Source organism: Nyctereutes procyonoides, unplaced genomic scaffold, assembly GCF_905146905.1.
Source record: "Nyctereutes procyonoides isolate TBG_1078 unplaced genomic scaffold, NYPRO_anot_genome, whole genome shotgun sequence".
Lineage (NCBI taxonomy): Eukaryota > Metazoa > Chordata > Mammalia > Carnivora > Canidae > Nyctereutes > Nyctereutes procyonoides.
Window position 1 is genome coordinate 18,032,381 of NW_026575082.1, and position 12,421 is coordinate 18,044,801.

Below are 12,421 nucleotides of genomic sequence, written 5' to 3' on the forward strand. Positions count from 1 at the left end.
TCTTGTACCTTAGTGCATTTATTCACCAAATTTTGAGGGTTTGGAAACAATAATATCTCAGTGCTGATTAGGGAATTATTTGCTCTTCTTATAGTATCAACCACTGATGTATCAAAATCCCAAGAAGCGCAGATGTATGTGGTTCTGGTAAACCATCCTTTATGATTCGTTAAAAAGCCTTCTTATTTGGGAATAAGTTTAAACATGCAAAAAAGTTGCAAGACTGAGAATCATATAGGAACTCGACTGCCTAGATTCACATATTATTTGCATTTATTCCACTCGGGGTGTGTGTAGATGTCTGTGTGTATACATTTTTTTTTTTTTTTTTTTTTTTGCTGAACCTTTTGAGAATAACTTCTACCTACAAAATCACCCTTAACACCTAAATAGCAGGGATCTTCTCTGCCTTGACCATGGTACAATATTCAACTTCAGTAAATTTAACATGGATACTTAAATTCATCTAATCTACATTCATATTCCAATCCTGTCAATTGACCCATTAATGTCCTTTGTAGCATTTGCTTTCTGAGTTAAGTGACAAAGAATGATTAAAGTGTAAGATGAAAGAAAGCCTCTTCAGATCGGGTATTTCAGCACCTATTGATGTAAATCGGAAAGAGCCAACTAGACGGAGGGAATTAACTGGTCTGGTGGACAGAGCTTTGGAGGTGGAGGCAGGGCCTGCCTGGCAGCCCAGGTCCCGCAGATGTGACTGAATGGGCCCCCACGTCGGCCGCTCATCCCCCCTCTGTGAATTTAATGAGAGTGGTACAACCTCTCATCTGTTGTGATGAAGGTTGTTACGAACGACTCAGGGAGGATACTGGGCTCAGAAGGAAAAGGTCGTAAAAATAGAATAGTATTTTCTTATTCCTCTACTATTTGTGTCTAATGTGTTTTAACGTGATAGGCCTGAAAGCCAAACTGAGGAAGATTTAGAAAGAGCCTGTAAGCTGTTTTCCTGCTAACCGAGCAAATGAGAGGTCTTAAAACAACTTCTCCTTCCCATCTGTGCCTTCTTTCCATCTGGAAGTGTGCCCTGTTCCTCCCGAGGGGAAGCAGATCCAGAGCGTTCATTTTCAGCGAGCCATTAGCGAGCTTTAGAAGTTTCCCATCAAATTCCCTAGGCCCCTGAAACCGTTATGAGCCATTTTGATGATGAACCAAAGCAAGAAGAGACTGTACTGTTTGCAGTTTTTTTTTTTAAGAGAGTTCCAAGTTTTTGAGGGTTGCCAGGAGATTTTTTTCGCAGCTCTCATTTTAAAAATATTTTCATTTCCTTCTATTTCTTTCTTCCCACCTCCTTCTAATCCTCCTTTCTTGCCATTCCCGCAGTGCTTTGCAGACCACATAGTGAAAGAGCTGGACCACTTTCCACTTGAGAAGAGAAGTGAGGTGGTCATTCTGTTTTCTGCTCACTCGCTGCCGATGTCTGTAAGTAAGCATTTTGTCGGATGACCTAGTGGTAGAGGATTTCTGAATGTGCCAATGGGAACCAGCTTCTAGAGTGCCCAGAGCCCAGTGCAAGGACAAGGTCTAACATCTCCGACTTATGTATGTGCTAATTTAACTAGACTCATTTCTTGAAACCTAATAAGAGTTCAAATAATAATATTGTGAATAAATATTGTCTTAATAAACCCCTTTAAAATAACTTGAAGGTGTGTTCACATACAGGAGTTTTCAGGAAGTGGGACAGGGAAAGGAAGGCTGCCTTTGGCTGCCCCGTTGAAGGAGCTCACCTGCTGTTCCGGTCCACGCCTGGCACTGAAGGGCCTCCTATCGCACCAGGCCACCTCCTGTCCCACTCCTTGTCAAGACCCAACAGGGGCTGTTTGAATTCCAGGAAATGATTACAGTGTTTAATTTCCTAGGCTTTGAGCCCACATTTTAATTTAGCAAGGGGCTGTGGAGTGTGACCTGGGTGCTCCTGCGTTCTTCCCGTGACACTGGGTGTTCACTAAAATACCACCTCTGAGCCGTAGCTTGCTGCACATTTGCCAACGAGAATGATCGGGCTGTGCGGTACATGAGGTGCTTGGAGTCAGCAGCCAGGTTCAGCAGCTCAGAACTATCCCTGGGCCTAAAAACTTTGCTTTCAAAGCCAGAGAGGTGGAGAATTACACCTTCGGAGGTGTCAGGAAGGGTTTGATTCCAGAATTAATGGAGTTAACCTGCATGGCTGGGGCCACTCTCCTCCTCCTCCTCCTCCTCCTCCTCCTCCTCCTCCTCCTCCTCCTCCTCCTCCTCCTCCTCCTCCTCCTCCTCGGTCTTTACTGCCACCTGCTGGTCACCGGGGTTGAGCCCTTACAGCTTCTCTGCTCAGCCACCGCCACCCAGCAGGTGCTGCGTCAGCCGTCAGCCTTAGGCGGTAGGCAGCCCTGGAGACCAGTCTCTCTCTGCTGGAAGCCTGCCGAGTTTATTTTAACAAGTTCGTATTCTCCCTTGTGGGATCGTGCACATCCTCTTCACATGTCCATCCTGCTGCTCCGCCCGCATCCTTTTCATAGCTGTCCTAGGTGTGATGAGGCCGTGTCTGAAGTGCCAGAAGGGAAGCTCTTGAACTGGGAGCCGAGGAAACACATTTTTGCGCATGAACGATTCCAGGTGCTGCCTTCCCTTCCCTCCCCACCGCCGCACTTCCTTTCTTCCCCGCAGGGACCCAGCATGCCACTACCAGGTTTCTTTGCCGTGCAGGGGCCATGCGGGGCCGCAGGGGCCATGCGGGGCCGAGAAGGGCCGGGAAGACAGCGGGACAGTCAGGGAAGACAACTGTTCTTTTTTTCTTTTTCTTTTTTTAGTAATAAATTTATTTTTTATTGGTGTTCAATTTGCCAACATGCAGAATAACACCCAGTGCTCATCCCGTCAAGTGCCCCGCTCAGTGCCCGTCACCCATTCACCGCCCCCCCCCCACCCTTCTCGCCTTCCACCACCCCTAGTTCATTTCTTAGAGTTAGGAGTCTTCATGTTCTGTCTCCATTTCTGATATTTCTTACCCATTTCTTCTCCCTTCCCTTCTATTCCCTTTCACTATTATTTACATTCCCCAAATGAATGAGACCATATAATGTTTGTCCTTCTCCGATGGAGCTGGATGGTATTATGCTGAGTGAAATAAGTCAATAGGAGAAGGGAAGACAACTGTTATAACAGGCTTTTCTTTCCCCTGCACTTGCTTCTAGTGACTTTTTCCTCCTTAGTAACTTTTTTTTGTTTTTTAAGATTTTATTTATTCATGAGAGACACACAGAGAGAGGCACAGACACAGGCAGAGGGAGAAGCAGGCTCCCTGCAGGGAGCTGGATGTGGGACTTGATCCTGGGACCCCAGGATCACGCCCTGAGCCGAAGGCAGACACTCAACCACTGAGCCACCCAGGTGCCCCTTAGTGACTTTTTAAAGATTTATTATTTGGAAGTAATTTTAGACTTTAGGCAAAGTTGTAAAAATAGCACAGAGAGTTTATAATATATATATATTATATATATATATATGCTCTTCCCTTAGCTTCTCCACGCTGAACTCTCTGTAACCGTAGTACAGTGACCCAGAGCAGGAGGCTAACAGCAGTGCAGTGATGTCAGCCTAAGGCCAGGCTTTATTAGATTTCACCACTTCTTCCACAATTTTCCTTTTTTGTCTGGGATCCAGTCCAGTGTCCCATGTATCTTCTCAGTCTCCCTCAATCTGTAATGGTTCTCATGCTTTCCTTGTTGTCAGTGACCTTGAGGTTTTTGAAGAGTGATTTAGTGGACTGTCTGCTATTTTGTAGCAGGCTCCTCCATGGAAATTTGTCGGTTATTTTGCCACGATTAGGGTGAGGTTATGTAGTACTTGGGAGGCACAGCCCAGGGTGATCCGTCCATCTCAGTGCATGATATTGGGGTGCATGATGACAACATGTTCTCTGCTGGGGATGTGATCCTTGGTCATTTGTCTAAGGTGGTATCTGCTGGATTTGTATATTGTAAAGTTACCATTTTTCTCTTCGTAATTTAAAATATCTTAGGTGATGGACGCCTGGGTGGCTCAGTGGTTGAGCGCCTGCCTTTGGTTCAGGTCGTGATCCCTGGAATCTTGGGATCGAGTCCCATGTTGGGCTCCCCATGGGGAGCCTGCTTCTCTCTCTGCCTGTGTCTCTACCTTTGTCTCTGTGTCTCTCATGAATAAATAAATAAAATCTTTAAAAAAATAAAATATCTTAGGTGAGATACTTTGAGACTATGCAAATGTCTTGTTCCTAGATTTGTGCCTACTAATTTTAGTATATACGCCTTCAGTATATCTCACTGGTAGAAATTATTTCTGTGTGGTTCTAATGGCGACTTTATATTTCCCTCATTCATTCTATATTTAGGTTTCTAATGGTTTTTTAAACTAACTTTTAGTAATATTATAAAATAGTTTATCAATATTTCACTTCAACAATAATTATTGAGCACTGTTGTATCTACTATATTCTAAGCACTGTTCCCTCCTCTGTCATATGGGAATGAACAACATAGACAGAAGTCTTTGCCCCAGAGAGTGGGGGTGGGAAACAGATAATGAACACACTACAGGAGAAGATAGTATGGTGTGTTAGGAGGCCACAAGTGGTATGAGAAGCAATAAAGCAGTGTGAGAAGTTGGGGAGTCAGTACACAGCTAAATGTTAAAGCAGTGAAAATAAAATTTCTGTTCAACATTTTTACGAGTATCAACAAGCTGTTGGGTCAGGACCAGTCATCAGACATTCACTGTGCACAGAGCACTCACCTTGTAGTCCGTTGCTGTGGGGCCCGTGGGGGGAGGACAGGGATCAGGAGTCACAGGTGGTATTCTCGAGGAGCCTCAAGTCTGAACCCACGTGCTGCTTCTCCCCTGCATCTTACTCCACCAGCATTTGCCCCTGTGTTGAGCTGGCTCCATGGACTCCACAGGTCCATGCGCCATCCATACAATACTCCCAATTCCTGCCTTCCCTATTTCAGGTGGGGGAACCGAGAGACCCCTCCTCCCTCATTAGATATTGTCAATCTCCCATGAATAACATAGACGTAGAATTTGACATATTCATAGGTACTTAGAGGTGAGTGAGTGCGTTGTTCTCCTTTGGCCTGTGAGGAAACAGATCCAAGCAAGTTAGGTGATTGAGCTCAGATTGTATCATCATTAGTGTAGAAGACAGAAGGGGGGACTCCAGTCCCCGGCTCACGCCACCTCACTGCGCAGTCTGAGGCTCTCGGAACCCTTGGCAGTGTTGGTGACTGAACACCTGTGTGTCTCTGCTGCAGGTGGTCAACAGAGGGGACCCCTATCCTCAGGAGGTGGGCGCCACTGTGCAGAGAGTCATGGATAAGCTGGGTTACTCGAACCCTTACCGGCTGGTTTGGCAGTCTAAGGTAGGTGGCTTCTGCTCGTTTGCCAGCAGTCAGCAATTCTGAGCATGTCTATTTTAGGACTTTGTTATAAGATGATAGATTTGGCTCTTTCATATACGCAGAATGTTCTATAACCTGGTGACTCACCATGAGCAGAAAGAACTCTGCAAGCAGGTAAAATGGAGGGGAAGTCAAGTGACTAGTTGAATGTCATTGACTCAATGTATTATTTTTAGTTGTAATGACAGAAATGATCTTTTCTTTATATTATGCCAACTTCTAGAAGGATTCAAGCTTAATATAGAAATACCAAAGCCCAGGAGAGCAGATGTAAAGCGTGGTCCTCCCTCCCACCGGGAGGCATGTGTGTGTCCAGGGCAGTGGGCTGTGGTGTGCCGGAGGCTCAGGGGGAGAAGTGGGTCCCCGTGTGCATTCCATCCTGCTTTCCCACAGGTTGGTCCGATGCCCTGGCTGGGGCCTCAGACAGACGAGACTATCAAAGGGCTTTGTGAGAGAGGGAGGAAGAACATCCTTTTGGTTCCAATAGCATTTACCAGCGATCACATTGAAACCCTGTATGAACTGGACATCGAGTACTCTCAAGTTCTAGCTAACGAGGTGAGTGTGATTATTAGTCCCGCTAATAAACTGTGATTTGTTTTGAGAGGAAACTTGCTCTGCAAGGATGTAATTGTATCATTCAAAAACACCGTTCAGTGGTTAGCAGAGGGGAGGTGGGTGGGGGATGAGTGAAGCAGGTAGAGAGGATTAAGGGTATGACCTGTCTTGATGAGCCCTGAATAATAGGCAGAATTGTGGGGTCACTATATTGTACATCTGAAACTAATATAACACAGTATGTTAATGATACTGGAATTAAAAAATATTTTGAAAGGATTAAAAAACAATATATCGTTCGATATATATGTTTGCATGTAACATGGCCTCATTGTTCTGAATAATACTTAACCTGAGTTAATCCGAGCACATCAGGTTAATTCCATGTCAGCAGGAAGCACTTTTGTGCCTTTGTGAAACCAGATGCCCAGGCATCACCTCGAGCAACATCATTTTGTCTAGTTTGAGTTCCTGTACTACATGGAAGTGATAAAAAAAAAAAAAAGCAACAAAAAAACCCTGTGGTTTCTTAAGAAAAAATAATTGTACTTTCCACCAATTTGGAGGAAAAGAACTGTATTGTGCTATCATTCCTTTTCTTGGCCCAATAGTGCCCTTTATTTGGGGCTTTTACACAGTTTCTTGCTGGCTTTTGAGGCGTAGAAGAGTCATTGTCATGAAAGAGAAGACCGTAGAATCAACACTGAAGCAGTGTGTGTTGTAATTCCCTTGACCTGCTTCATACACTCACTCAATTAGCTGCGGTGTTGTGATCAATCTGATTAGTGAAATAGCAAATACCATCCTTAGTGTCTTGTAATGTAAGATGTGAATTATCATTCACAGTGGAGAAAAACTTACTGTTCACCCTTCTTATGGCTTCGGAGGGCCGGCCTGAAACCCGAATCCAGTGTATAGCATTGTTACCCTGGGAATCTTGGGACCCAAGAGCCCGTCTACCCCCATCCTCTGCCAGAACTCCCGATCCTGGTCACTCTCATGCGTGATTGATGGAGGCCTGGCCTCAAAGGATGCTTCACCCTGTCCGGGACTGGGTGGCAGGTGCAGGGCAGGGTGAGAGTGGGTCGGGGAGAGCTTTAGCCAGCACCCAAGCCCACAGGTTTTTGTTTATGCAAGCTGGTCATCAATCAAATGGTGAGGAAGTTAGAGGGTGCCTAAATTACTTGTCAGTAATTCTGATACAGAATTTATGGCACAGTTGTGATCGGCTAAAGTGAGGTTGCAGGGTTGTCCGTGGATTTCATGTAATGGTGCCTTCCAAAGCCTACCCTGACTCTGGCTGCGCATGAGCTTCCTAAAAAAACTTCACGTGCAGATATAGTTCATACCAGTATGTTTGGAAAATAAGGTTTTGTTTGTATTGAACAATAATTCACACTCATTAATATCACTAAACTGAGTTTATTCCTTAGTAATCAAATGGGTTAATGGTGACTAATTAGTCCACAGAGAGAATAAAGAAAACTACATAGCTACAGTTTACTTCATTGTTTCGATGGGAGAATATGTTTAAAACAACTTTCTTTAAAAAGTAGTTTGAATTTTTTCCCAAGATGCAGTTACTGCTTTTCGAAAATAAAAATACTAAAGAGCTCAGACAATTCAGAGAAGTATCACATAGAGAGTAGAGCTCACTTGGAATCTTAGCCCTGAGAGGGGCCGGGGTGGCTCAGTTGGTTGCATGTCTGACTCTCGATTTCGGCTCAGGTCCTGATGTCAGGGTCATGAGATCGAGCCCGGTGTCTGGCTGTGTGCTGGGCATGGAGCCTGCTTAGGATTCTCTCTTCTTCGCTCTCTGCTCCTCCCCTGCCTCCCACTCTCTCTGTCTTTCAAAAAAAAGAATCTTACCCCTGAGAGATAGTTAATATTTTGATAAAAATAAGTCCCCTTTTTTCTCTAAATGTATGTGTGTACCTTAATAAAAATGGCATTCTTCTACATGTTTAACAAAAATGGCATTTTATTCATATTATTTTATAACCTGTTCTCCCTTAAAAATATCTTACGGCTCTAAATCAATAAATGTAATTAGATGTACATAATTATTTTTCACGAATCCTTGATCAGTATATGTTTAAGCTGTCTCCAACTTTTTACTTTCCTGAACTGCTTTGTAATAAGCATCATCTTCTTTTCCTTTTTCCAGTTGTTTTCTTAGGGAAAATTCCTAGAAATGGAATTTAAATATTGGTAGAGATTTTACTGGATTGCCCTACAGAGTTGTATCCTTTAACTCTCCCGCCTGCCATGTTCAGGAACGTTGCCAGCATTGCTTGTCCTGCTGTCACTGACTTCTACCTGGAGTTTTAGAATACAGTTTTTTTTTTCTTTTGTTTTAAAGATTTGTTTATTTATTTATTTGAGAGTCAGTGTGCAGGGGGGTGGGGGCGGAGGCAGAAGGAGAGAGAATTAAAATTTTTTTTAATTTAAATTCAATTTGCCAACATACAGTATAACACCCAGTGCTCATCCCGTCAAGAAGGAGAGAGAATCTTAAGCAGATTCCACAGTCAGCGTGGAGCCTCACACGGGGCTCGGTCTCACAACCCTGAGATCATGACCTGAGCTGATATCAGGAGTCGGTCGCTTAACCAAGTGAGCCACCCAGGCACCCCGCATACAGTTTCTTTTTAGGTTGAGAACTCTGTGTTTGCTGAATCTCCCCATTTTCCCCATGCCAGTTAAAGCTAACTTAAAAGATGAATCTAAAAGCCACAGCATTTCAGAAAGGGAAAGAGAAGATCTTAACTATCTGAGTGAACAATAATTAGGTGCTCCTTAATTATTTGGGGAATAATCAACTGCGTATTAGCAAAGGTGATAGTAAAACAGTCCTCAGGCTTTATTTTGGATTTTTCTACGTACAAATATATTTAAAAACCCCACTCTGCATTGGATCCCATCTAGGTTCAATATACTTGAAATGAATCTACCTCTTTTTGGCAGTTGGAATCAAAACAGGCATAAAGATTTATTTAATTAAGGCAACATTGTGCTTAGGTAGAGTCTGTAAAAGTGTGCATTAGAAAGGTGGAATTAAAAAAAGAATCATAAGCAGATTTGAATTACTTGAGAGTTCTGTCAAATACAGCCTCAAAAATGACTTGGAAACTGAAAACCTATGGGAAGATAACAGGGTGGGGGGAAGGAAGAAAAATTGAGAGCAATTTTATGATAACGGAGGTGAAAATCTACATCTGTGTCTGAGCCCGGGACAGTTTTCATTTCTGAGTCATCTGGGAACACTTTGGAAATCAGACTTTAAGCTGGGTATGTATCTAAATTCATTTATTTATTTTGTCATAGCAGTTTCTTTAAAAAAAAAAAAGGAAACTAAAACATGGATGTGTTTTTCCTTCTTTTTTCTCATCTGATTCAGTGTGGAGTTGAAAACATCAGAAGAGCAGAGTCTCTTAATGGAAATCCATTGTTCTCCAAGGTATCTATAGTGTTACAACCACTTTAGTAGAACATATCGGAGAGAAATCCTCTGAGAAACTCTTACAGAATATTGGTTTTCTCACATATTAGAACATTTTGAGTTCCAATTAATTACAAAAATAAAATCGAATTCCTTATACTCTTGCTCCTTTTTCCTTTAGATAGCCCCAATTTTCTGATTCCTCCCACCTCTGACTATGTCTAATTTAAGGCCTGCCTTTCCAGGGCAAGCCTTAGCAGGTGGGGTAAGAGGATGTTCTTCTCTAAAATGTCTATTTTAACTTTCCTCTAAGCTGGGGATCCTGAGCAAATGAAGATATTAGAGACTCCAGTTCAAAGCAATCATAATTCAGATGAAAAGCTGCCCTCTGCCACCGTGGTTATTGGGGCCGATGGGAGGGGGAGACGCATGGGGAGACCGCAGACGTTTTGCTTCTGAGGAATCTCCGCTTCTTGTCGCCCGTCTTCCAGGCCCTGGCCGATCTGGTGCTCTCACACATCCAGTCAAACGAGCTGTGCTCCAAGCAGTTGACTCTGAGCTGTCCGCTCTGTGTAAATCCTGTCTGCAGGGAGACTAAATCCTTCTTCACCAGCCAGCAGCTGTGACCCCCGCCGGAGGACCCCGCGGGATTAGGCAAATGCCCAACCCCCAGATGCCCCTGTTGTGGAGGAGCTGTATTTAGGGGCCAAGGAAGACAGTTACATCGGGATCTGCACAGCCTTTGGGCACAAATTGTGTGATTTCTTGAGGAACAGACTCTGAAATCCTTACTAGGGTTTTCTGTTTTTCTATACCAATGCAGTAAGCATTTGTATGCCCCCTCTGTGTGTAAAGGTACCAGTTGGGAATGTCCACTGGGTTATTTAAAAAAGGAGTTTTAAAAATTTCTCTTAATAGATGCACCCATATTATAAATAGAGATTTTGGTTTTATTGCCCAAAAAACCTGCCAGGGTATAGAGAGTCCCCTCTATGGGCTGTCAGTGTGAATGTGATCTGTTTACAATCTTGTGCATAGGGCTGTCCTTGTTTTTGAAGGGAACATAGTTAAGTAAAGGAAATATAATTTGAAAGGGAACTGTTACCCGACCTTTCCCTTGGCCCACGGGTTCCAGAATGCCAGTGAGGTGGTGTGGTTGCCTGTAGTGGCTGCTTTTGCCAGTGATGTCACCGTTAGTTGGCCATTTGGGTACTCACATGTGAGCCTCACTTTCTTCACCCTAAAACCAATCAGGTGCAGACTCCAAAAGTGGTCTGAGAGTCCCCAGGCACACAAGGCTCATAAACATGTAGAAACCCAGCATTTGCCATCCATGCCTTGGTGAGGATCTTGGGGCCCACTGCTTCCTGTCTGCAAGGCCAGTGATCCCATGTGCTGACATTGGGCTTCATCTTTAAAGCTCATCCCAGGACCCGAGTGAACCTTGCCATGGAGCATCTTCTTTAATTTGGTTGAATGTCTTCTTTCTGCCTATTTGTGTGAAGCCTTATTTTTATAAAGTCAGCTATGTTTTGTAATCTTGAATTCTTTCTTATAGTTTTTATCATAAAATTATATAACCCTCCTATTGAAGTCTGAAAAATAGAGAAAAGAGAAATAACCACCAATGCAACAGCTACTAATCATATTATTGTATCTCATGGCAGTCTTTTCCTGTGGATATTTTTAATGCCATTGTAACCTTGAATTTGTGAGTGAAGTGTTGCTCTAAAAATGTAGAAATAATGTGAGATCAGAATCTGATCTCCTATACTTGGATTTAAATGGATTAAAAAAATCTCTGATGGATCCGTAATGAATTTGTAATGATTACCTTCTCTTTCCTCTAGGCTCTAAAACTTTGTTCTTCAAAAGAGCGTGTCTTTGATGTTCGTAAAGCCAGTTCATAAAGTGGAAGTATTAGAGGAGTCATAGATCTCCTATATTTGGGATTTACTATATTAATAAATATTATCACATCGTTAAGATTTTAACCATTTGATTCATGCTCTCTGTGAAGTGAAAACTAATGCAAGTCTATTAATAATCAAAATTATTAAATAGGGGGAATTTACTTTGGAATGCAAGAAAAGAAACAGGCCATCCGTTTTAGTTAATAATTTTCCCACGCTGATAACAGCTCTGAAATTTGAGTAAGGTGTGCATTTTTTTCCAAATTGGTCTTCCTATTCGTAGATTGTGTTTTCGGAGAGAAGTACAAGGCATAGGTAGTGGGCTGTTTCCATCAGCTTTGCGGGGATTAGATTTAAGCAGTAGATTGAGTGACTGTCCCACAGTGAAGTGAATGCTCTGGGTTAGTGGGATGGCCCCGGAGGGCAGCATGTGCTTGCAGCCGTTCTCCATGTGTCCTCATGTCTGCTGCCACTGCTTCACGGTACAACACATGTTATGATGCAGATGTTACAGAAAACTCCAAGAGCTCTTGCTAGGATATCTGAAACCCCTCGTTTGCTAAGGAAGCTTCTGACTCAACAGTGAGTGGGCTGTCTGGAATAAATCTGTGATTCTGAGGACCAGAGTGGCCCTTGTAGTGAGAGGCAAAGGGGGTGGCACTGGGATCCCCGCTCATGGCATGTGTTGTTTTGGGGAGGGTCACCTGTGGCTTATTAACCAAAGATGGGTAAGGATCACACTCGAGGGCTCGAGGGGGGCAGGTGGTAGGAGACTGGTGATGCTACTTGTCCACTTTGAAATCCAAGCGTTTGCCCTGGTGATTAGCCAGTGTGCCGCTGGCAGTGCCTTCAAGCTGCGCCTACCGACACCCTGGCTTTAACTGAGGAATCAACCTAGAGAGGAGACTGGCCGGCATGTGACAAGGAGGCAGTGCAGTCTGCCAGGGGTCCTTAGAAGCCCAGCTCCCTGCAGGTATAGCCCAGGAGGAAGGAATGCTCCTCAGGAATCTGCATTCTTGAACGACTTAGCTTTTTTTTTAAGATTTTATTTATTCACGAGTGGCACAGAGAGAGAG

General features: G+C 43.6%; 1 protein-coding gene across 1 annotated transcript in view; it reads left to right on the top strand.

The window, feature by feature from the left end:
- LOC129514621 (ferrochelatase, mitochondrial) overlaps positions 1-11,426 on the top strand; it is a 36,627-nt gene extending 25,201 nt beyond the window's left edge. The window contains exons 7-11 of the mRNA XM_055333356.1: positions 1,342-1,440; positions 5,286-5,393; positions 5,826-5,990; positions 9,391-9,450; positions 9,924-11,426. Coding sequence (XP_055189331.1) covers positions 1,342-1,440; positions 5,286-5,393; positions 5,826-5,990; positions 9,391-9,450; positions 9,924-10,058 — 567 coding nt within the window. The 3' untranslated portion in view covers positions 10,059-11,426. The remainder of the gene's footprint in view (positions 1-1,341; positions 1,441-5,285; positions 5,394-5,825; positions 5,991-9,390; positions 9,451-9,923) is intronic.
- Positions 11,427-12,421: the final 995 nt, after the last annotated feature.